At 40.5% G+C, this 25963-nt stretch overlaps 1 protein-coding gene across 6 annotated transcripts in view; it reads right to left on the reverse strand.

The window, feature by feature from the left end:
• Window positions 1–1908: 1908 nt before the first annotated feature.
• ARHGEF3 (Rho guanine nucleotide exchange factor 3) overlaps window positions 1909–25963 on the reverse strand; it is a 313634-nt gene continuing 289579 nt past the window's right edge. For all 6 annotated transcript variants that reach the window (XM_027523864.1, XM_027523863.1, XM_027523866.1 and 3 more), the window contains 7 exons: window positions 23366–23428; window positions 20994–21090; window positions 20756–20832; window positions 15411–15668; window positions 9753–9923; window positions 6349–6535; window positions 1909–4149 (listed from right to left, as the gene is read on the reverse strand). In XM_027523864.1, coding sequence (XP_027379665.1) covers window positions 3797–4149; window positions 6349–6535; window positions 9753–9923; window positions 15411–15668; window positions 20756–20832; window positions 20994–21090; window positions 23366–23428 — 1206 coding nt within the window. In that variant the 3' untranslated portion in view covers window positions 1909–3796. The remainder of the gene's footprint in view (window positions 4150–6348; window positions 6536–9752; window positions 9924–15410; window positions 15669–20755; window positions 20833–20993; window positions 21091–23365; window positions 23429–25963) is intronic.

Consider the following 25963-nt stretch of genomic DNA (forward strand, 5'->3'; position numbering starts at 1 on the left):
CATAACAATCATGACATCCTCTGACACACAGTACAGATTCAAGATATAGTTGTTAAAAATGAATAAGTGAATAAGTGAGTAGAGCCAAAGCAGTCCTGAGAAAGAAAAATGGATCTGGAGTAATCAGACTCCCTGACTTAAAGCTACGCTATTAAGCTACAGTGAACAAAACAGTTTGGTACTGGCACAAAAACAAAAATACAGATCATCAGGACAGAAAGCCCAGAAATAAACCCATGCACTTATGGTCGATAAATCTACAACGCAGTGTCTTCAAGAAACAGTGTTGGGAAAACTGGATAGCCACATGTTAAAAAATGAAATTAGAACATTCTTTAACATCATACACAAAAATAAACTCAAAATGGATTAAAGACTTAAATGTAAGACTGGACTCTAAAACTCTTAAGAGGAAATCATAGGTAGAATACTCTGCCATAAACTGCAGCAGTATCTTTTTGGATCTGTCAGAGTGACGGAAACAAAACTAAAAATAAACAAATTGGATCTAATTAAACTAAAAAGCTTTTGCAAAGTAAAGGAAACCATAAACAAAATGAAAAGACAACCTACAGAATGGGAGAAAATATTTGCAAACAATGTAACTGCCAAGGGATTAATTCCTAAAATTTACAAAAAGCTCATGCAGCTTAATATATATATATATATAAAATCCTCCCCCCGCCAAAATGGGCAGAAGACCTAAACTGACATTTCACCAAAGAAGACATACAGATGGCCAGGAAACGTATGAAAAGATGTTCAATGCCACTTATTATTAGAGAAATGCAAATCAAAACTATGAGACATCGCCTCACACCAGTCAGAAAGGCTATCATCACAAAGTCTACAAACAATAAATACCGGAGATGGTATGGAGAAAAGGGAACCCTCCTACACAGCTGGTGGGAATGTAAATTGGTACAGCCACTATGAAGAGTGGTATAGAGGTTTCTTAAGAAACTAAAAATAGAGCTACCATATGATCCAGCAATCCCATATATCCAGAGAAAAACGTGACTGGAAAGAATACATGCACCCCTATGTTCACTGTAGTGCTGTTTACAATAGCCAAGACATGGAGCAACCTAAATGTCCATTGACAGATGAATGGATGAAGCATAAGCGCTACATATATACAACAGAATATTAGTCATTAAAAAGAATGAAACAGTGCCATGTGCAGCAACGTGGATGGGCCTGGAGATTATCACACTAAGTCAGTCAGAGAAAGACAAATATCATGATATCACTTCTAAGAGGAATCTAAAAAACAAAAGATACAAATGAAGTTATTCACAAAACAGAAACAGACTCACAGATGTAGAGGATGAATTTACGGTTACGGGGGTGAGGAAGGGCAGTGGAAGATGTATTTGGAGTTTGGGGATGACAGGTACACACTACTGTACATGAAACAGATGACCAATGAGCACTTACTGTACAGCACAGGAACTCTGCTCCATATTCTGTAGTAATCTAAATGGGAAAAAAATCTGAAAGAGAATAGATACAGGTATACATGTATAATGGAATCACTTTGTTATACACTAGAAACTAACACAATGTGGCTAGTCAACTATACTCCAGTATTAAATTAAAATAAAGAAGAGTAGAGAATCCTTGAAAAAACAGATGTTAGAAATATGAGTTCTACAAGAGCTTTAGTAGATCGAATCAAAGCATTTATTTCATCCTGCACCCTGTCGTAATGTGTATTTGGGTACAAGCAGAAATTTTGCAAAACCCCAGGGATGGGGGAGCCTGGTGGGCTGCTGTCTCTGGGGTCGCACAGAGTCGGACACGACTGAAGCAACTTAGCAGCAGCAGCAACAATTTTGGAAAGAAGCTCCAAGGAAGACAACTGAAGTTTGGTATTTGTAGGGCAAACACTATACACCAAGAAAATGACATTTTTAATGTAATTTATTTGAAATGCTTCCAGAAAAGTTTAAGGCCATTATACAAAAACATTCATTTCATGAAAACATTCATTGACTTTCTTCTCATAGGCCAGTCCTTGACAGATCTCTTTTCTCAACATGCTGGCCAAAGTGGCCGATGGCTCCTTCAGAGAATGATTCATTCTTTTCTTCACCATCAAACAACTATTCTTGGCTTTTCTCTGCTTCTGTCTGCAGCAGATTCAGTCAGTCAGTTGGTAAATCAATAACAACTTAAGAAACAAAGCAGTTTTAAATAAACTTGTAATAGAAAAAAAATTCACCAAGTTTAAAATCTATAAATACAGAAATATGTTTTACAGGGTAAAATTGACAGCTTCTTTTATTTTTGAAAAATAAGTACTATACCTTGTTTTTACATTGATAAATCTCATCACACAGCTTTCTGAATGAACATGATAGATGTAAATAAAATGACAACATAGTATTTACTGCTCTCCTTTGTGTAAACTTGAAAGACACAGATTAAAAAAAAAACTTTTTTGGCAATAATTTAGAATCATTACTACTAGTGCTGGTGTGGGTACAATTTTGCACAAGTCATCTTTAACATTTACACTCGCTCAGAGCTTTTCTGTGTATTCAGTTAACTTTTTTCCAAAGGTCTGCGGCTCACCCTACATTGTAAATCAAGGCTGGACAAAGAGGTTACTAGTTTGGCCAACTGATGCTGATTGATGACGGAGTTAATTGAGTCAGCCTCTGGAGAATGTAATTATGATTCTGATCCCAGCACAGAGCCAGTGATGGCAAATGATGACCCGAAAGTGGAGCAGGAAAACCCCAGGCTCTGATCTTTCCCAGAAGGACACTGGACTTTGCTTTTCTTTTTTAATGCTTCCGACACAAGGTCACGATGGAGGACTTCTTCCAAATTCTTCTTCTCACATGTTTCTGTAAACAGAGTCACTGACGCAGCCACAGCCGCTCCGTCATCTCTTCATTCATGCTCTAAAATATGAGTGTGCTGAGGCAGACGAAACAAAGTGAAGAGGGCCTTTCTGCTATTCCTGCCAGGTTTTCCCAGGCCCAGTGAGTTCTGTTCTGATGTTTTAGGCTAGAAATGCCTACCTAAGGCCAGCCAGCATCTATCGCAGAGACCTCCTGACACAATATACACTTCAGTTCAAGATTCAGAGCTGACAGCTGCTTTTGTGCTGATCCTTTTAAGGTCAGACTCTATTTCATGTCCTAGTAAATTATTGCATCAGATTTGTACTGGATGAAATTGCAAGGTCAAGACAGTGCTTCTTCCTTTGCGAAAGTAAACCTTCAGAATCCCCAGGGATGTTTTCCTGCTTTTTGGTTGGATGATATCGGACCAATATCTTGACCGATAACTTGAAACAATGATCTTTCCCGGTTTCCTTCAAACACCATCACGGTTACACAGGTAACTACCTCATGCCCTGTTTGCAAGGCCCTTGAAGAAAATTCATGCCTTCAGCTACTCTGTCAAAGAGCTAGAAAAGTACTAGAGAAATGCGGAAGGATCCTTTAAAAGTAATCTATATGAAACAGCAGTTTAGAGGTTGTTTTCTCTCTATTTTTTAAAATCCAGCAGGACCAGTGAAAATATTGATAACTTGTTCAAGTACATATCCACCCATCCAGACACTTGGGAAAAACAATACAGGGTAACAGTCGCCACAGATTCCAGCTGACACAAATTGGCAGTTACAGTACTAGAGACACAAAAGTACAGACAGAAGAGACTGGGTCAACACGGTCACAAAAGTATTAAAAAGTGCTTCTCCAAACCGTTCCACATGTGGAATGCGAATACTGTACAGGTAAGACACAGGGCGACTTCCAGGAAGCACACGCTTCTGTCAGACGTTGCTTTCAACATGCCTGCTGTTCCCACAGGAAGAGTCTGTCTGTTCCATGCGCTCACAGTCGAGGCTGACCTCACTTGTGTCCATGCTACAATCCGACTCACTGTCTGACTGGTCCATCTGCTCAAGTTTTGTTTCTCCCTGTGGCTCCCTGCTCCTGGTGGCGGGATCTAGGAATGGTCCCTCAGAGTCAAGGGCCGCAGCCTGCCCCGTGGCACACAGAACTGTTTCTTTGGCTTGGCGAATACAGTTGAGCCACTGCTGCTTGTTGAATGTGTCATTGGCTTGTAATGAGTGGGTCTGACTTTGGGATCCATTTTTGAAACTCACTCTGAAGAAGTTTTTAACTAGAAATAAGAAGAACACACAAAAAAGGTCAGTGGACAGGTATTTCCGCAGGCCAAAGCTAATCTATGTGGTGACACTAACCCTGGCATTCATGGAGAGATCACTAACTGATAACTAAATGTCCTTCTATTTCAGGACATGGCTCGGCTCCACCCTGCAGCCTCCATCAACCAACAGGTGTTGACACAGATCTGGCACTCAGCGGCCTTCAAAGCTATCAAATCAGTACAGAACAACTCTCTCTGGGACCCCAGGGTACTGGGTACCAAACCTGGCCATATGTCAAAATCTCCAAACAGCATAGTAAAAATACAGACCCCGGGGTTCTCCCCTTAGGGATTTGGATTCAATAGGTCTGGAGTGGGGGAGGAGGGGCTGATAATCTGTCATTTTTACAACTGCCCCAAGCTAAAGCTTTTTCAAGTTTAAGAAGCTCTTTGTAACATCAAACAAGTCCAAGATCCTCCATAGGATAGTACCTGTGTATTTAGTGTCTGATGACTGAGAAGACATGTAAAGATAGAATTCTTTTTATCGGTTTTTTTTGGCTGTGCTGGGTCTTCACTGTGGTACACAGGCTTCTCTAGTTGTTACGTGTGGGCTCTAGGGTGCACGGCTCAGTAGTTGCAGCACGCGCGGGCTTAGCTACCATATGTGGATCTCGGTTCCCAGGGATCAAACCCGCGCCCCCTGCACTGGGAACTCGGAGCCTTACCCACTGGACCATCAGGGAAGTCCCAAGATACAGACACAACTCTTATAAGTTTGGATTCATTTTAAAATGCAATGACATTCTAATAACTGCCAACAGGAGCTATATGCATTTGTTTCTATAAAAAATTTATTTATTTATATATATTTTTGGCTATGCCATGCCCTGTGGCTTGTGGGATCTTAGTTCTCCAACCAGGAGTTGAACCCAGGCCCTCAGAAGTGAAAGTATGTAGTCCTAACCATTGGACTGCCAGGGAAATCCTGGAGCTACGTGCATTTAAAAAACGATAGTGCACAATATGGAAGACATTTGATTTAATTTAATAACATTAACTGGCATTTCATGGGCCCTGAGTGTCACATGCATGAGGTGCATGGACATGTCTGAGCTCAGTCAGTCCAGTCCCCCTGCAAGATCCTTGAGGTCAACAGACTGGCTTCAGATAAATTCAAGCTCCACTCTTTTCTGTGGGACAAATGCCTTGACTCCTCTACATTTCAGTTTATTTGTAAAATGGGGAAAACAAAGAGATTCAACCTGAGATGGCTATTATGAGGGATAAACATAATAACATATGTAAATGCTCCTACATGGCTACTGGAGAAATGTAAGTACTACTACTGCTACCAGTACCACCAGTAGGGCGGAGGGGCTGGTGTGGCGCTAAGAGGCAGCGTGTATTAACTACTTGGACAATATGACACCAATATTAACCCAAGAGGCTCAAATGTTACTTGCTCAAAGAAGACTTCCCTGATCATTTCATCTTAAACAGATCTCTTGTTGCTATTCTCTATCCCCTTACGGGGTTTTAGTTTTGTTTTTAACATACCCAGAATATTTAGTTATTTCTCATCTATTTCCTCCATCACAAGGAAAATTCCACAGGGCTCCCCCAAAATTGACCTGTGTGGTAGACCAGTGTATACCAGTGCCTGGCACAGTGTTTGACACATAGAAGACCCTAGATAGACACTGCTATCTAAGCTTCTCTTGGTTAATTCCTTTGTTTACTAAATCTCAAGTCAGAGAAGCCCATTCAAGTAATTACAGATAAACCCTCGGCCCAGCTGACCATAGTTGTGCCTCTTTAGACACAAGTCAGCTATGTGAACACCCACTGTTAAGCAGCTGCAGTCACACAGGGACAGTGTGGTCTTAAGAAGGCTTTTAGCCAGTGGAAGCAGTCAGAGAAAAGGAGCATAGTGGGAACCAGTCATGCTGGACAGAGGTCAACTCACAGTGTCTCACTTAATCCTTAGAACAATCCTATGAAGTAGGTATGCATGCATCCCCACTTTGCAGATGGGAAACTAAGGCTCCTAGAGGTTGAGTAAGGCTACACAACCTCTAAGTGATGAAACACAACTGAGATGCAATTTGACTCCAAGGCCATGGCTCGTCTCTTTCACCAGCCGGCCATTCCCTCCAAACCACCACTACCAAAGACATTCCACAGGTCAAGAGGGACAGCCATCCGTACTTCTCTCATTGTTGCTGAACGCCCCACGCAGGGAGCCGCCCAGCCTCACTTCCCCATCCTGCAAGTCTTCCAGCAGGAGGTCCTTCATGGGGATAGGCTGCCGGTACAGCTGGTAGCAGAGCTGCTCATTGTGGGTAACGGCGCGGGTGATAACAAGCACTTCTTGGAAGAGGAAAACATGTAGTTTCTGGAAGAAAAGAATACACAGGATTCCTTTAAGCAATAATCCAAGGAGTTGATAAGTAGACCTATGGGGATAACAGATCCCTGGGTACCAGCTTCAAACTGACCTATGAACTTTTCAGCTCAAATCTACCTCCAGGAGAACACCAGTTGGGGGTTGGAGGCGTTTCCAGATGCATCCATTGCCTATCCTGTAAGAGCACCTCCCTAGGGCCCCAGTGAAGAAGGCCTTTCTGCCTACAGACACCTGCCTTCAGGTCTGCCAGCTCCAGGGGTGTTCACAATTTACAACACATGCAGGCATATGTGGTCTCTTGTACTCTTATTACAGGAACATTAAAAAAGAAAGAGAGAGAGAGAAACCCCATAGAACAAAGGGTGTAATGAAGGAAAACAAAAAGTCAGTCCTTTCCTGGCTTTAGTTTACTATATCCAGTACAATTCTAAGAGATCAAAATGAGTAACAGTCCATAAAGGATGAGACTGGTATATCTGAGCCTAATATTAATCTTTTGCTTCTCAAACCCGTAAAACACTCGTTCATTCCACCACAGAGCTGATTATCAGCTTCACCCAGGCACCCCGGCTCGGAACACTGCCCATTCCCAAGGAAACCAGAGTATGCAGCTGTAGCCATGAAGAGAGACGATCAAAGCAGTTGTCCTTCTTGGTAAAGTTCATAAGAACCTCAGTTCTCCAAAGAGGTTGTGCTTAAAAGGCTGATGATTGATGTGTGTGTTGTGGGCAAAAAAAGAATCTCGAAAATAAAGGCTTGTCTCAAAACCACATTACAAAAGCAATTTTCCTGAGTGGAGCTGGGGTAAATTGGCTCCATTCAACTCCAAGTGCCAGACTCTTCCCACAGCTTGGAAATGCCTAGGAGCCGAAGTGAGACAATCCATGACTGCAGCTAGGTTCTGGTTTTCCAGCAGTAATATTTGGGAATGTTAGCCCAGGAGTTTTAAGGAGGAGACCAGAAGAATAGGGCTGGAAATTCACATTAGGATCCTGTCTTGGGGTCAGGGAAGCACTTTCAGTGTTATCAAATAATTTTATATTTGGAAGAAAAGATACTTGTGGGCCATCTACCCCCACCCTGCCACAGACTGATGGATGGACAGATACACACACATATACATCAAAAACTGCAGAAACTGAAGCTCAACTAAATGTTGGCTTGTGGAAACAAAGGATGGTGGTTCTGTACTGGTGTGTATTTGGGTAGGGGGAGGTCTGAAGACTGAAAAACAGAGAAAAGCGCAAAATAACAGAGCTTTTTTCTTTGGTGGTGGAGGGGAATAGTAGAGGGAATGATAATGGGGAATGATAAGGGGGGAGGTGTTAGTCACTGTTTCATATACTAAAAATAATCAGAGATTTTTACACTGCTTCTACTTCAATCGCTCTTCTAGCTAAGGTAGGAGGTTTGAACACTGATTATCTGGGCAACTTTAAAAAAAAATCCCTTGTTTATAAATGTTCACTGAGAGTTCCTATTCTTAGTTGCAGCTCCTTCCTGCCCTCAAGCTATTGAGACTTTTTTCCCCTGACTCATGACTTTATTCATAATGACTTTTACACCTCTCCGGGGGGAAAAACAAACAAGCAAACAAAAAAACACAAAAATAAGTGCCCCACTCCAATTAAAATCTTTGTTTTCAAAAATCAATGTGCCTGAAACATGAACTAGGGAGGGGTTATCTTTAATGACCTAGGCACAGCCAACCAGAGTCTCAGCCCTTGACTGATGGACAGAAGGAAGACAGGCCCCCATTCCATACAGCGATGCTCCTTTCTATTTGTCACAGGGCTTCTGAGGAACAATGTTCAAGGAGTTGGAAGCAGTCTACCAGTGCTTTCCAAAAATCAGCAAAAAGCAGAACGCAGTTGCCTGGCAATCAGTTACTCCCAGTCAAACAGAAACATCTCTTCAAGCAGTGGCCTGTGACAGGTCTCACAACCTTCGTTGCAACATCAGCTGGTTAGATCTACAGGAGCACTGATAATGGATGCTGTGACATGTCCTAAGTGATTTCAAATACCATTTCCGAGCCTGCTCATAAATGCCACTTTATAGCCCAGGTCAAAAAGGCAGCCTCTGAATCATCAAAGCTTTATTAGGAGCTTTTCCATCAAGTTTTGGCTTTCATTCTAAGGGTTGACCAGATACTAAAGATGAAACAAAAGAGAAGTGGAGACTGTCTCAATGGCTTTCTCAATGCTAAAATATGCACATATGTTATATATAGTACAATTGATATATAAAACATGTTATATATAAATGTATAAAAATAGAAATACTACATATTAGCATTATTTTCTATTGTTACATATTAAAAAAAAAAGCCTGGTGAGTTGACTCAATTTTGATCTCTCTGTAATTCATGTCCATTTTTCCTTTATGTAAGCATTCATTCATTCATTCACTCAGATATTGACCTAAGACTACTCAGTGCCTTAGTATATGTCAGGTCCCCATGAAAGGGACTGACAAGGCACAGTCTCCACCCTAAAAGAGCGTGATAAAGTGGGAAATACTAACAGATAAATGGAGAATCACAACCTACTGTAGTAAGCCCTCCAGGGGAGATTTGTGCAAGTTGCTATGATAGGAGAGGAGGAACAATTTCAATATATACAGAAGAATAAAAGCCAGGAAATGGAGTGTTTACAAGTCAGAGCTAGATGTAGAGCTGATGGTGGGTAGGTTGTTATTTAAAACAAAACACAAAAATAAAAAACTGGTCTCAAAATGTCAGTTTGTGGATAGGCACCAACTCGTAAGAAGAATGTCTCATAAAGCTAAATGAATTCAATTAAAGAACTATCTATTTTTCTGAGATCATATATTTTAACATCCTGTTAAAATTATCTATTACTTGCCGATAGCAAAGTGGGAGGAGATAGTAATTGTTTTTGTGTTTGTTTTTGAGGGTCAAAAACAAACAACATGACCAAACAACATAAAAAGCTGACAACTCTATGATGGTTTCCAAAATTTTTCTGAATATGTACTGGTGATGAAATTAAAAAAAAATATATATATATATAATAAATTTAATAATATATGATCCTGTGATATAAAAGACACTAGAGAAAGTTTTTGTCTAAAGAACACGACTCTGCCTAGGGAAGGCACTGTAGTCAGAGGCTCACTATCACATGGATGAAGGGGTCAGGGAGGCTCAGGATGAAATTACTGAAGGAGAGCAACTACTCACCACGCCCCGGTTGTTCTTCAGTTCACCATGACAACACAGCACCTTTGAGTTGTCAATTAGGGAGTCTTTCTGGCCTTCCTCCAAGTAAAGAAGTCGCTCTTTATAATAGCGGCATTCAGATTCTCCAGTCTTGGTGTTGATTTCTGCCACAATTCCCTGAATGATGTTTATCTGTAAAAACAAAAAGGAAGTATGGGGAAAGTAAGCAAGCCATTCACATCAACAAGGCCCAGAGACTTAACCTTAGAAAGTCGCTAAGATACACTTGGATCTGAGATCCCATTATCTAAGCTGCTGCTTTGGGAAAAGGGGGAAAAATGCTTTTAACATACTGTATCTATCTATCCATATGCCATCTATATACATGTACACATACAAATATGTACATATATATTCATTTGTACACACGCACACACATCTATATTTGTATTAAATATAAAATTAATGTTGATGTGGAATTCTGTCTGAGAGAAAGAAACATGAAGTACTGCTTTCCATGTGCAGGACTTATAGCCACTAGGCTCCGTATCACGCATTTCTTAACGTATGCTCAACACAGTAGAAAATGTAGGCATACACACAAAAAATGCGGCCAAGGAGAGAAAACAAAGCAGAATGTAACAGTCCAGAAAAGGGATGGTCCTTGCGGATATGAAACCCAGCTTCAAGGTCTCTCTACATGTATTTAACCTACAAACAACACATCTAAATGGGGTGTGAATAAATAGTTTGGGTATCATTTAGTGACAAAACATAACTCATTTATGAAGGGCAGTGAACTAGGAATGCAAAGAAAGGACACCAGGAGTAAGAATGGAGACGATCTGTCTATATACACGCACGCCCATTCCTACAGCTCACTCAAGTAAGACAGGGGAAGAGTGATTTCAAAGCAATGGTGGATGCATTGCGGTTAAATACAAAATGAAGCAAAACAAAACAAGTGAACAACACTGAGACGTGTTCCGTGGGCATTTATCCCAATGTGGTGGTGTTTTAGCACATGAATGATATATCTAAAAATTAGAAAATTCTAGAAAAAAGGAGCAAGAAATTAGTTGAGAAAAAAACTCAAAGACACCAATCCAAGGCAAAGGAATGACTTCCTCAGCAGAGACTTCTGTCCCTTAGTAGTGAAAAGATGAACTGTCCCATCTTTCTTGCGGAGGGATTAATAGAAAACAACAGATGAGAAATGTGAGTAAGGCCTCTTCTTGGTTGCATTGATTAAATGGAAAACAGACCAGTCTTTGAAAAGCAAGGTTTCAAAAGAGGCCTTTACTCAGCAAAAAGCTACCAGACCTTGTTCAAGTGGCAGTGAATTCTAAGATTGTTAAGTAATTATTTTTCACGTGCCTTATGCCCAAAGAAACCGGATTAAAAACTTCTACACAATTATAGCTTTGGCACTTCCATGCAGTTCAACAGATCTTCTAGCTTTGAGCTGATGTCTGGTGACTACATCCTAAGGGCAGAGGTATAATCTCTACATGCTTTAGCTACTAACAGTTTCAAAGATCATTTATTTATTCTTTTCTCTGTTTTCCAAATTTGAGTGTAGTGCTACTTGATAATTCAAAAAAAAAAACATTATTTTTAAAAGTATAGGTTCTTTACTTCATATAAAGAATTTTTTTGGTCTTTGATGTCAACCTAATGTTAAGTACAAGTCCTGTGAAATTAATCTGAGTTTCAGTAACACAAAACAAGTAATAAATGGTACACTTTGGTACCCAAACTTTCTCCTTGCTTCTCTCCTCGTTGGTTTTCAAAGATGACTATTTGTTGCTTCTAAAAACAAACAAAAAATAAATTTCACAAAATATACTGAAGCTATGAGTCATCTTGCAAATTAATTCAATTAATGTTTGATGAGCATCTGTTCAGTGTCTGACTAGGTGGTGGCATTCAAGGAAATGAGACAGGGTCCCTGCCCTCAAGAAGCTTAAAATACATGGGTAGTATCTGAACAATTGTTCTATGTCTACCTTATTTTTCTATTTTATTACATTTTTAATGTGAATTGAAACTCATACTTTTTCCTTGTTTTTAAAGACTGAGCATTAAGTGCTGTGGCTCATCTAATCAGACATTACTAGGTGTACCTGGGCAGCTGGAATTAATCAGTATTTGAGTCAATTTTCTGAATTTCCTGCAAGAATCCAGGAAACCAGAAGAGGATGTACTATAGGCATAAAGCGACATTCATTTCCTAATTTAACTCAGGAACTGAACAGCTGGCATATCACATGAAGATTAATAAACTCAAAAGCCACAGTGCTTCCTTAGGCAGCTATGACTACTCTCAAATGCTGCTTCTTTCTCTGGTGTTTGGGAAGAAAAATGAAGAGAGACAAAAGAATGGAAACATTTGGTGTTATTCCATATTCTGTATCTGTATTTACTGTAGTGACTCTGGGTCTGCTTTCATTTATTGAAAGTACTGCTTTTGTATTTATATTCATTTGTACACATGACTAATACACCTGCATGCCATGTCTACTGTCTCTGTACTGGTTCTCGAGAGGAATTTATTTTGCAGAATTGCAGCAAGGAATAAAGTTACACATAGAATATTGCCAATAACCAACCGTCATGGTAGTTGCGCATTTAAATTTATTGTTGCCTTTCTTATTTGGGTTCACGCTGAAGGGCAGGGGCTGGTAAAGTGACATGATGAAAGATATCCGTAACAGAATAAGGATTAAACCCCCATATGCTGGAATCGTCATGCTCAAAGTAGACTCTGAAAGCCCTGTCTGTCTGGCCCCTTGTGAGGCAGTATCATCTACTCGTGGGCTCCTGACATGGACCAAGAATAGCAGGTTTCACTGTAGTTGCATCAAAAAAAAAAAAAAAAAAAAGGACTATTCTTTCCATTGATTCCAGTGGTGTTTTTTTTTTTTTTTTTTTTAGGGAATTGGAGCAGTGGCAGGCAGAGGGAAGAGATGGTTTACAGGATAATTTTCTGACTGAAACAATCCTTAGAATACAAAATATTAAACAACCAGATCTGGAATATACAAGTATCCAAAGTCCTATTTTAAGATGTTCTCTTCGGGGGGAAATTTCTATCAACCTTTCAAAGCACTATTAAGCAATTCTAACACAGATGTGGTAGTTTACACACTATATTAAAAAGGAAGATCTTTCTTTAGATCTAATCATAAGACTGAATACTTGGTGTAGAAGAAATTTATTTAGAGTTCCCTGATTTTTAATTGTCATAGGAGGAAAATTTATTTAGGGAACATATTAGTTAAGCTACGATGGTAGTGTGGATTTTATGGTTATCAAACATTCATGATGCATTCAAGAGTACAGGGCTAAACAGTTCTGTTCATCCAGGATAATGCCACAAGGATTTTGTAAAGAAGAGGAAAAAAACTGCTGTGCCTATACAGTGTAAATGGACATTTAGAAGACTTGCTTTGCAGACATTTTCAAATGCAGGTATACCATGCTTCACACCTAAATTTGCATGAAGAACTTGGCAAATTTGCCTGAAGAATTTTACACACTAAGGAAACTGGTGTATTGCAAACAATCATATTCTTATCTATCTGTTTTTAAATTCAAACTTTAGCTTACTGGTTTTTTTTTTTTTTCTTCTTGTTTTTAAACAAAGCATTATTCTTTCATGCTGCGTTTTAAAAAGAAGAAATCTTTACTGGAAAACTCAGAGTAGGCTTGTGTTCTTCACAAAAGTAATTATTTAGACTAGTTCGAGTTCCCTGTTGTTCTCTTTCCTACAGACCACACACTTGCTGGGATGAAATATGGAGAGGAGGCCACAGTATTGCTCTTCTGAGTAATAAAAACAGACATGAAGAAGTGAGCTGGGCCTCATCTTGGGCCTGCATTCCCTATTGTGCTGGACTGGGAGCCTGGTTTGTATGCTAGGCCTGCCAGACACCTCAAACACCTCAGGAGAGTCTTTCCTGTTCTTCTCTGTCCCTACACGGACAACTGGCCTAGCTCTGGATTGGTGAGGTCCTCCATTAAGCCTGGTAGCTAGACAGATTTCTGCAGTTCCAGAGACAAGAGGGGCTTAAAAAAGTAGCCAGGCTTTCAGCTCTGTGGCAGAGGAGCATAAAGAAGTGGAGAAGTCATAAAAGTGGCAGTTTACACTGACAAGGTTTGGATTACTTGTTGGCCCAGACTTGGGCGAATTATTTAGTGCCCCCACGCCTTATCTGGAAAAGGAGAATGGCCCTAACATGAACAGCTTTCTCATAGGTTAGTATGAGGGTTAAATGAGCTACATAAGCCATTAGACAATCACATGAAGATGATTTACTAGGTATTCAATGCATGTCAGCAGGTGTTATTGTTGTTATTGTTGTTGCTGTTACTATTTACTACTGTTATTGTTACTAATTACTATTGAGTTGGCCAAAAAGCTCATTTGGGTTTTTGCCGTACCATCTTACAGAAAACTCTTTGGCCAACCCGATGTTATTAAGCCCCTCTCTGGGAAGAGATAGTTTGCTCCACAGACTCAAGGTTTTTGATTGATTTTCCAATGACCTCTGTTTATCAGCTTGTTACTTCCCAGATCCAGTCAGGGAATGAACTATTAGAACTGGTCTCTGCATCTTCACTGCTAACTCCCTGAGCAGGTTTCCAAGTCTATGCATCTGGACCACTGCAACATCCTCCCAACTTGATTCCCTGCCCCTAGTCTCTGCTGTCCCCTGTGCTACAGATGCAATGTTACATATCCAAGATCACACAGCTTGTCAGTGATGGTGCTGGAATTCGAACCTGAATCTAAGCTACTTAAGAAACAAAAGTACAAGAAAGGAAAAGGGTCTCAAATTGATATTTACAACTGTATTCCCAATGTGAACCACCACCCTCAGTCCCTTCTCTTGCTGTTTTCTGACTATTATCAACCTCAGGCAAACTGACCAATGGCACTCGCTGGAATGACACACCCTGTCATTTCTTTATACCTCTGCCCTGGCTGTTTGCTCCTCTGGCCTGTCATCTCCTCTGCCCTGTCCTGCAGAGCACTGCAACCAGAACTGAGCTCTCTGAGCACAATGTCATGGTTCACCACATCCCATGATATGGATCTGATTTTTCTTGGTCTTACATTGCTGCTAGGCAAGAATCCATATTTCCCAAACCACCCAGCCCCATACCCAATGCAGTCGCTGGTGAGTAGGTTTGACTAGGCTTTATGCGTCAATCTGGGGCCAAGGACAGCTGGGTTTCAAATGGGTGCTGATTTCACAAATGGGCTTTGGTAAAAGGCAAAAGGCAACTTCCATTTGCTAACTAAACAAAGCTATTCAATTTAAAATCTCTACAGAGATCTTACCCTAATAATCAGGAATTGCAACGAACAGATTACAGAGTCACCTATTCAGAATCAAGAAACTTTAGAATCAAAGGGACTTTAGAGTGCATTTCATGTAAATACTGCATTTCACAGATTAAGAATAGTACTGATTGACAAAATCAAAACATGGTCGAGTCATGTTGGAAACCAAGATATGTGTATGCTTTATTCCCTAATAAACCACCACCCTCAGTCAAGCCCTGAATCCAAGATTCCTGTGTCCTAGTACCCAGGGACCCTTCATTCACACATTTACCCAGTCTTACAGCCACTGGGGAAATACCAAGGGGCGAAAGAAAGAAACTCACAGCTTCTTCCAGGTGCTGCTGATCTGGATTATCATTTGGTGTGTGTCTCAAGATTTCTCGAAGAAGCAGAGGGTATTTCACCAGACGGCTTCTTGGAATATCCAGGAAATTCCAGAGATCTAGTTTTCGGCTAAAGGGGGATTCTAAACATCGCTGCAGGAAATCTTGGACTCGGTGATCTTGTTTTTTGTGGTCCAGCAGAGCTTTGGCAGCTACTTGATTGCTGCAGTAGCTGTCGTAGGAGCTGAGACAAGGTAGCTGAGAAAGGAACATGAGAGGAGGGGTGCAGCATTAAAATAAGCATGCTCTGAAGCTACACGCTGACATCACTCATTGGGACTGAACAAAGCCTAACTGCTCTCCAGGCCTGCCCAACATCTCTCTGTTTGCAAGGCTGGAGGAGACACACATGAAATCTTCAAAATGGCAGGCAATAGACAGATAGCTCTCTAGGCTCCGGCTTGCTTGCAGTTATTTTCTTAGCGGCATGTTTACTTTCTTGATTATTAAGACCTCAATAATTTGTTTGCATTTCTGTCAATCTAAGCTAGACACAGAAGAACTGGAATTACTGTATATGTCCACAATTCACAATTTTCCTAAACGGGGATTACTGCATATGCATTCAGAATTGTCTTAAACTTTCAAAAGTATCTGGTGAGAGGAAAGAATATTTTTTAATAAGGGTTCTTTTAAAATTATTAATAAGAAACTAATCTAGAAGAGTTGGTGGGACAAAAAGAAAGGAGTCAGACCCCACAGCCCAGACCTTTGCATGGCCCAGAGCAAGCACCTCTACCTACATTAGTTTTAAAGTACTTGATTCCAAAGCAGACCAATTATAAAGAAATCCAAGAAGTTAAAAGTAGAATTAGTAAAAAGTTAGATGCAGAAAGCATTTACAAACATCTTTTAAATTAGTTCTGACAGGCCAGAATATACCTTATGGTTAATATCACGGTCCCATGCAAAGAATATTGTTGTTGTTGTTTAGTCACTAAATCCTGGCTGATTCTTTTTGATCCCATGGACTGTAGCCTGCCAGGCTCCCCTGTTCATGGGATGTTTCAGGCAAGAACACTGGAGGGCCAACATTGCCATTTCCTTCTGCAGGGCTCTCCAGCCCTCCCCCGACCCGGGGATTGAACCTGCATCGCCTGCATTGGCAGGTAGGCGCTTTGCCACTGAGCCACCAGGGAAGCCCTCTGCAAAGAATACATTTTAAGACGCTGGAACACTTTTGAGTCCACCATCTTCCTTCCAGCCAAATACTAATTTCCCTGACATATCCCATGAGTCACAAGATGCAAACACAAGGTCAAAGGCTCAGTGCAAGGGCCGCTCATCTCGCCTTTCCACTCCTTCCTGTGATGGCACCCTCATGTGCAAGCTGTCAGCTTCCAGAAGGTCATCAGAGGCGATAAAGCAGCCATCGGTCCTGCAGTGTTTGCTCCCCTCCCTGGACTAGGAGTCACACCTACCACAATGCCTGTTCTGTAGGAGGATTCAGGGTGAGACGGTGGCAAAGAGGGTCTTTCGTTTTTGCATCCTCAGTGCTGTGCACTAGGCCCACCATACAGCAGACAAGGTTTGTATTTTGAAAGAACTAATAAATCAATGTTTAATGGATTGCTGGATTAGATGATAATTGATGGTTTTTGAACTCAGCTTAAAAATAAGCTGCAGCGGCATTTGAAAAACGGGTCAAAGTTTAAGTGTTCTGCTGCTTCTTTTGCACCTTTTATTGAAATTATTTTCTCAGTGACTGACATCAGACAAGATACCATGGAAGTCAAGTTTAAAAAGTTTACTGTTGAGTTTAACATTTCCTGGAAATGTCTACTTTCTTTACATGTTATTAAAAATCTCTATTTGTATTAAAAAGAATTACAGAAATTCCTTTCTCAATGTTATATTTGGAAGTAATGACAACTGGTGCCTATACACATGCACACATACACAAACATCCTAGATGCGTCATGTTTAAAAAGTTCACTGTTGAGTTTAACATTTCTTGGAAATGTCTACCTTCCTTACATGTAATGAAAACAAAAAAAACCTGTCTATTTAAAAGGGCTGCAGAAATTCTTTTCTCTATGTTGTGTTTGAAAGTAATAATAATTGGGACTTACACACACACACACACCCCCCACATGTGGCACTGTGGCTTGTAATTCAGATCTTCAGAGCTAATTAGAAAGAGACTCAGGCCCTCTTAACTTCATTTCCACTTCCTTGCCTTTTAAAAAGACTTGGAAATGGCCAATGTTTTCATTATGGAGAAACAAATCAGTAGTAACCATCAGATGTAATCTAGCGAAGCACCCCGACCACGCTCCGCTTGCAGTCCAATGGGCCGTTACCCTCTCTGACCATGCCGCCCTGCTGCCATGGCAACCAAATCTGGCTCTGGTCCTGTGTTCACACCTGACAGGGTCCTCATTTCCTGAGCATAACATGAAAAGCTATCTGGTACAGCTCACTGGCTAGAAAAACCCCACAAGTGATCTATAACCAGATAGGGAATGAAGAATACACATATCTTGGTTTCCAAATACAGTGCAATAACTCTAGAACAGGGAGAATCACATTCAAAGCCTAACTCAGTGACTAGTCAAGGGACCCTTCAGAAGCCTTTCTTCACCTACAAAATGCACATACTAATATCCTCTTTTAGTGAGACGTTAAAATACGGCAGATAAAAAGCGTTAACAGAGGTTGGTTCCCAGTTAAGAATTGGTAGCTACTAGCTATTATTATTTACTCCAAAAATATTTTTATTGAAGAAATTATGGTTTAGAGAAGCAAAACTACTTGCTTAGCTGGAGACAAAACTAGTCTGAAGTGTGTTTGTCCTTCCCACACCCTGAGAGTTCTGAAGTATTCCCCATCATTTAGACTATCAAGAATTTATAAGGGAAACGCTTTCTCTCTTTTTTTTTTAAAGAAAGTCTTTCTACCTTTCTAACATTATGAAAAGTGATAGAATAAAGTTGTTTTTTTTTTTTGCTTCCGTGTACCCTGACTCTCTCTTTGGAATGAAAATTTAATTAGAACCCAAATTAACATGGGAACTTGCTGCTCTGTAGCTCTGATAAATTATTTTATTACTGAAAAAATGTTAGCATGAAGATGTAATTTGGGAAGTTGTTTCTTTATGAGAAAGGGAGGTTTATGAGAACAGGCCAGCCCATGGTTACTGATGTCCAGTAAAGAAGGTGGTTCCCTGAAAAAAACCCACCACTCTCTTTAAGGTCTTTAAAGTAAAAGCAATTGATTCATTCTAAGGTCAAAAGGACTGGTCAGGGCAATCCCACTTGGGCGGTTTACTTGTTTAAAAGAGCTTTTTTGCCCACTTTTTTCCTTTGGGGGGAAATAAATCAATTTTTCATGGGTGGAATGGGCTTTGACTTTTCTCATTCAAAGTCTACTAAGATGTTTATTTTGTTCTGTTAAAAAGACCAGAACTCAAACAGATGCACCCCTTGGTTTACAATTCCCACTCGCACGGACACATCTGCAGTGAAGAGAGGGAAAACATTTAACAGCTCATCAGGCCTGATAAATAAGGACCATTTCCCATGAGATCTGGTAACAATGGGCCAGTTGTGTAATTTCAGGCTGCTCTTCAAGCTGCAAGCTCCCATTTGATGTCTAAGTGTCCAGAGAGCAATGGACTGGCATGGTCAAACATCTCTGGTGTAAGTACAGAAAAGGACTACAAAACCCACCCTCAAATCAAACCAATTTCCTAACAAAAGTGCATTTATTTCAGAAAAAGAAAAGTAACAAAGCAGATTGCGTTCATTTTTGCTTCTCACATGAACAGACAATTTGTATATGACGTCTAAGGAAACCTTATAGTTCTACACTGCCGTCTCATCAAAAACAGAGGAGTCATCATGCCATTCTGAAGTTGTTCCTTCTCCCACCAAAGCAGTCCACAGACTGAAGAAGTTTAAGAAACAGTAAGGCAGACTCTCTCATCTCATTACACCTCCTCTGTCTCCAGCTGGCTGACTCTTTTTAGAGAAATTTCTTTGTGGGCTAACGAAGTTAAGACATCTACCAGGGCTCATAATAAAATGAAAGTTAGAAAAAAAAATAAGATGAATGATCTCTCTTGAAATATTAAGGCACATGTTCTAAATTATTCATCTTAGAACATTACTTGACTTTCAGATACCCTTGGGATATTTCAGCCTCAGTGCTAAAACTGACTCCTGGACTAAAGCTAAGTCATGAAACCGTCAAAGTTTCTTGATCAAGGCAGTAATGGAGAAGCATTAAGGTAAGAAAAGAGATCAACCACAAAGCTTACTTGCTGGAAGGTTTAGGAAGGTTAAAATACAAATAAAGTGTAACTGGATAAACAGAAATCACATGGTAATAGGATTTATAATCTTCACACACTCTCCAAATAGTGGAATAACTCTAGCAGTGCTACTGTGGCGCTTCCTGCCTGTTCTGGAACACTGTGTGGATCAGAGGGACCTAATACTGCCTGGAAGAAGTCTTCACAGTAATCTGCTTTCATTATCTGCTTCATAACAAATGAAAAACACCTGGGGCAGGGGTGGAACACTCAAGGACTTACAGAGGGAAATAGAAATGCATAATAGGGAGCAGTGGGGCCTGTGGCAAAACAGAAAGTGCATACCTTGTCTAAAATAAACTACAACTGAACCACCACTGTAAGCGCTTAGTAAAACACTAACTCAGCCCCAGAACCAAAAATCTATAGACACCATCATCTAAAGTCACAACTGATTTCTTCAATTATGAAAGGGTATGGGTTATATTAGGGTACAGATCAGCATAACACCCAGCTCTCGTAAGAAGTTACTTAGGATCAGATATATGCTAAACATTAACAGTATTTAGTCATTACCTTGTTTATGAAATAACATTTGACCATAAGGAAATTTTTTTTTTTTTTGGTAGCATCAATAAAGCATTTTTAGTGATGGACAGGAAGCTGTCCTTAAATTTTCACTAGAATGAAAGAGATAATAGCTATATTTGGTGTGATGTGAATATTAATTAGTTTTACTTAATTTGATGTGAAACTAGTAACAATTTCATGTGTGCCTTTACTTCTTTTATTGCACAAAGGCCATGTTATCTTTAAATGCAGTTCATTTACAATAAGAAAAAAAACTGTTTCTATGCTCTGAGGCGATAAAGGCTAATAAATATAATGATAAATTATACTAGAAACTTGCCATTTTAATTTTTCTGATGTGAAACCAAAAGTTTGCCTATAAAAAAAGTCCAGCTAAAAATGAAACTCCATTGACATTACTGAAAATCATCTTCAATCAAAGCCAGAGAACTTTTCTTACCCAGCCCACGAGGATGGGACCGACGTGCTCAGTCGAGCCATCGGGCTTGCGGACATCTCGAAGCTGACTAAGGAGGTCTGGTGAGAAACAAACAAGAGTCCTTATTTTGTTAGGCACTCAAAATATGAACAGGGCTGGGAAAGTCTGGGTTACTCACGTTATTACATAACCGTGACTTGTTATAAGACAACTCAGTTAATGCTACAAGTCACGACTCATCCTGGGAACAAAATTATACCTTCATGGAGAGGAATCAGGGAGTCCAGTGTTCCAAAAATTTGATTCAACTCCTGTTCTGTCATTATGGAGAGTTTCAGCATAGGGTCGTGATAGGCCTGCACAAGAAGGGCAAGAGATAGAAGCACGCATTTACAATCAGAAAAAGTAAGCTGTTAACGTAAATGGCTTCTGAGAGGCCCTATGGAGTAACAGAGTATTTGGCTTTCCCCAGTGACTTCTCCCATAATGCTGCACAAACAGCAGATGGGTGTGGTTGGAGCAGATGAGAATCCGGTATTGCCTTCAGCCTTTGCAGTTGCTGATAAACCAAAGCTGATTTTTTCAAGCTTTTTTTTTCCTCCTAGTATATCTTACGTCTCAGAAAGGGCAAGAATTCTAAATATAGAGCAGATTTGATTTGTATAATGTTTTAAAAATTAACCTTACTGAAGGTCCAGCAGCTTGAAAAATTCTCACTGTGTACAAAATTAGTTACCACTAGGTTATTTTTCAATCAGTCTGTATTTAAACTGTGAAGGGGGAAAAAGGTGCTTGGTATCCTTTACTATGAAACTGAAGCAGAGAGGGCAAAATCTCTGCTAATCTTATCATCTCTTATTAATGGTAAGTAAACCAGAGTTCAGTTCAGTTGTTCAGTTGTGTCTGACTTTTTGCAACCCCATGGACTGCAGCACGCCAGGCTTCTCTGTCCATCACCAACTCCTGGAGGTTGCTCAAACTCATGTCCATTGAGTCGGTGATGCCATCTGACCATCTCGTCCATTGTCATCCCTCTCTCCTCCTGCCTTCAATCTTTCCCAGCATCAGGGTCTTTTCCATGAATTGGTTCTTCACATCAGGTGGCCAAAGTTTTGGAGTTTCAGGTTCAGTGTCAGTCCTTCCAATGAATATTCAGGACTGATTTCCTTTAGGATTGACTGGGTTGACCATGAATAATACATGTATACACAATTATACCCAAGGCACTGCAAAGACTGAGACTGCACAGTCCCTGCGTTCAAGTTTTATAAAGCTCACTGGGAAGATTTAAAAAAAAAGGTGTGGAAAAATTAATGTTAAAAAAAAAAGTTTATGGTTAAAAATAGGAGAGATGTCACATGGCAGCAAAAATTCACCAGATGATAACTGCTCTAGTAGATCAGAGAATTAGAGGTGGATTGGCTATGGGATATTTTAAAGATGAGGTACTTGGCACAGAGAAAGAGGTAGTAAATACTGTTGAATGAACTGAGATTTGAGTTTGCTTCTGGAGGACAGGTGGACATGGATGGTTGAAATGAAAGAGAGGGGTTTGCTGGAAGGCAGGGCCAGCAAAGCAAAGGGTACAAGTGAAAAAGGTAAGGAGGTTGATCTTGGAGGAGGAAGGAGGAGCTGAACTTATGACCAGCAAGAGGTCTCCTAGAGTTAAACGCCTCCTCTGTCCTCCCCACGTTCTTCACCTTCAGCCCTGCCCAAAACTCAATTTTTGTTGACTGTATCCAACAAAAGCTCGGATGGCCATCTCTCAGGAATGCTACGGATGGGACTTGATATTAGCATAAAATTAGGTTCCCAGGCCGGGAAGTTCCCCTGCAGAAGCAAACGGCACCCACATGTGTATTCCTGCCTGGAGAATCCCATGGACACAGGAGCCTGGTGGGCTACAGCCCGTGGGGTCGCAAAGAGTGGGACATGACTGAGCAACTGAGCACATGCACACACACAGGGACACTTAGGAGAAGGGAAGCATCTTTCCAACCCTGTTAATTTTTGAGACAGCTGAGAGAGTCACAGGAAGAAGTCTGGATTTTAGCCTCCACGGCGGACAATGGAATGGAAAGGTTTTTGAGGCAGGATGGCTGTCAAGATTATACAGACTACAAGGCATGAATTTCCTTTCCCTTCCCACACACAAAGTGATTACAGACGATTTTCCATATGAAAGACCCTAACTTACAAGACAGTATTCATCTGCCTCCATGAATGACTTTACCCACTTACGGGACTCAAACGACTTTCTCTCTAAGACACCATTCCAATTTCAGACGTCTGCATATTCTCTCCCAGGGCTGAGGGAGTCCTGCCTGTGAGACTTCTAGGACAATGAAATGCATGTGAAGCCAGGCCTCATGAACACTTTCTGATTAAAATGAGGTCTTCTTTGGCGTGCGTTAGAGACATGCATGGGTGCCAGCCCTAAAGGTGTCAGGTCTAGAGCCTGCTTGCTTTGAGCCATTTTCCCTACTACTTGGTTTGTAGGTTCCTCTCAATTTTTTATGACCTGTCTTAGTCATAAAAAGAGTGATCATAAAGTACAGTCTTAGCACTGTGAAATTATTCAGAGGAAGATAAGCAGGAGGTGACTCAAAGGACCACTGGATTTGAATGTACCTTTTTTGCCAATTTCAAGTCCTCTATTAAATCTTCTTCTCCTTGAGAAAGCTCAAAGATTGCCTGCAAGGAAAGATAACACACATTTACTGAACTTTCATTTATGAGACCAAATTCAAATGATGCTGGTGCCAGTGTGCAAAGCCCCAAATCTACTTATTTCTTCAGGATTTTTACAGGATTCTTAAAATATTAAATTAACCCAAAGCAATTGTATCTAGTGACTAAAACCTACAAAAAAAACAATTATGCAAAACTTCTGTGTAATGTGCTTATCTGTTTGTGGGAAAAAGAGTTTCCATTTATGCTTCCAATCCAACAAGTCATCTTTCACTTACAGAATTTTGATGCAGCTGAACAAGACAGAGTTATTTCAGGTGAAATAATTAGAATTTGAGCCATGGTTGTGAGTCTGTGTCGTGGCTGTGAATGGCAATCATAATAAATGATACAGGGCCTGTTCTCAGTGACGGATATGGAATTATTATTAACTGGGCCATCACAATTTGTCTTCCTTCTATTCAACAGAAGGTGAATCTCAACAGAGAGCTTTATTCCTATCAGCCACTTGTGTTAAGGCTGCATTGTAGGAAGAATCCAATATTTTATCACTTTAAATGTCTGGTGAAGTTAATTCATTCTAAATTACTTCTCACCTTCACACTGTACAATAAATAAAACCAAAGGAGCTGGCTGTGTGAAAATGTGTGTAAATGAATCATCTCTAATTTGGCTCTATTAAGCCATCTTAATCTAAGAGCTATGATGCACAGAACAGTCTTTTACTTTCACCTAAGAGTCTAAACTGTTGGCAAACTTAATGTTATTAAAGGACTGCATGTTTGTGGTGATAGTTCAGGGACTACGGCGTGTGTTTTGAATTAGAGGGAAGAAGGCAGCAGGCGTGGAGAACACCTGCGTCCCTGGGCCTATTGAACAGTGGGGTGATGAACGTGCTCCCTGGCAACAGGTGAAGGCTGGACGCTGTGCTGGAGGCCGGTGCATGGCGACCCCTCTCAAGGTCCATAAAGTTTCCACATCATGACCTCCTGGTACTCTATATTTTGTTTAACCTTTTATTTTGAAATAATTATAGACTCACACGAGGAGTTACAAAAATAATACAGAGAGGATCTGTATAGCCATGACTCAGCCTCCTGCACTGGTGCCATCTTATATAACTATACAGCATTATCAAGTCCAGGACGTGGGTAGGCACAATAATGAACTATTTTTACTTGGACCCTGGGAGCTTCCCAGGTGGCTCAGTGGTATAGAAGCCGCCTGCCAATGCAGGAGACTCAGGTTTGATCCCTGGGTTGGGAAGATCCCCTGGAGGAGGAAACTGGACCTTCCTCAGATTTCCTTGTATGTCTGTTTCACCAGAGCTGAGTGTGGCCCCCAGGAGAGGAGGACCACAGAAGCTGTAGTGGGGTACACGGTGGGCAGGCATCTGTGTGGGTGGAAAGCATGAAGACCACGGGCTTTGGAGTAGGACAGACCTGGGTTCAAATCCCACCTCTGCAACTTTCTAGGTGGGTGACCCTGTACCTTAATCATCTCCTCATCTGCAGAACCAGTCCTCCCATCTTTCCTTACTACTATCAGAAAGTCCAAGTTACATATGTACACTACTCACACTTTGGAAAACACAGAAAAATATAAAGAGGAAAAATTTAAATCATCCACAATATCATCTTGTTAACCACTGTTAAAATTTTGCCACTGTTAATATTTCTGCAAATGATATTATTAGTGTATATATTATTTTTAAATTGCCTATTCATTTTTTAAAATAGATAATACATCGACATGGTTCAAAATTCATAGCATAGGAATGGCCACATGGTGAAAACTTCCCTCTCGCCTCCTTCCTGCCATTCAGTTCTATCAGGAGTCAACAATGTTACCAGCTCCTTATACGTTTTTTCAGAAATATTTTATGCATCTATAAGCAAATACAGGGCTTCCCTATAGCTCAGTTGGTAATGAGTCCGCCTGCAGTGCAGGAGACCCTGGTTTGATTCTTGGGTTGGGAAGATCCCCTGGAGAAGGAATAGACTACCCACTCCAGTATTCTTGGGCTTCCCTTGTGGCTCAGCTGGTAAAGAACCCACCTGCAATGCAGGCGACCTGGGTTTGATCCCTGGGTTGGGAAGATCCTCTGGAGAAGGGAAAGGCTACCCACTCCATTATTCTGGCCTTGAAAATACCATGGACTGTATAGTCCATGGGGTCACAAAGAGTCGGACATGACTGAGTGACTTTCACGCAAATAACACACACATATACACACACTCATTTTTCCTTCTTCTACATAAATGGTACCATACTATAACACCCTACTTTGTGTCTTGTTTTATCCACTTAGCCAACACTTCTTGTGTTTCTATAGTTACAGAAGGTATGGGCATTCATTATGGAACCAGGCCTTGATAATAGATGTTTGGGTTCTTTCTGGCACTGTTTTAAATGTTTCTGTGATGAATAACCTTACACATACTTTGTTTCATCTATGTACAAGTATGCCTGGCAGATAAAGTCCTAGAAAAGAACTGCTGAGTCAAAAACCTAGAAAGTTCTCAAATACTCCTTTCG

Source organism: Bos indicus x Bos taurus, chromosome 22, assembly GCF_003369695.1.
Source record: "Bos indicus x Bos taurus breed Angus x Brahman F1 hybrid chromosome 22, Bos_hybrid_MaternalHap_v2.0, whole genome shotgun sequence".
NCBI classification, from domain to species: Eukaryota; Metazoa; Chordata; class Mammalia; order Artiodactyla; family Bovidae; genus Bos; species Bos indicus x Bos taurus.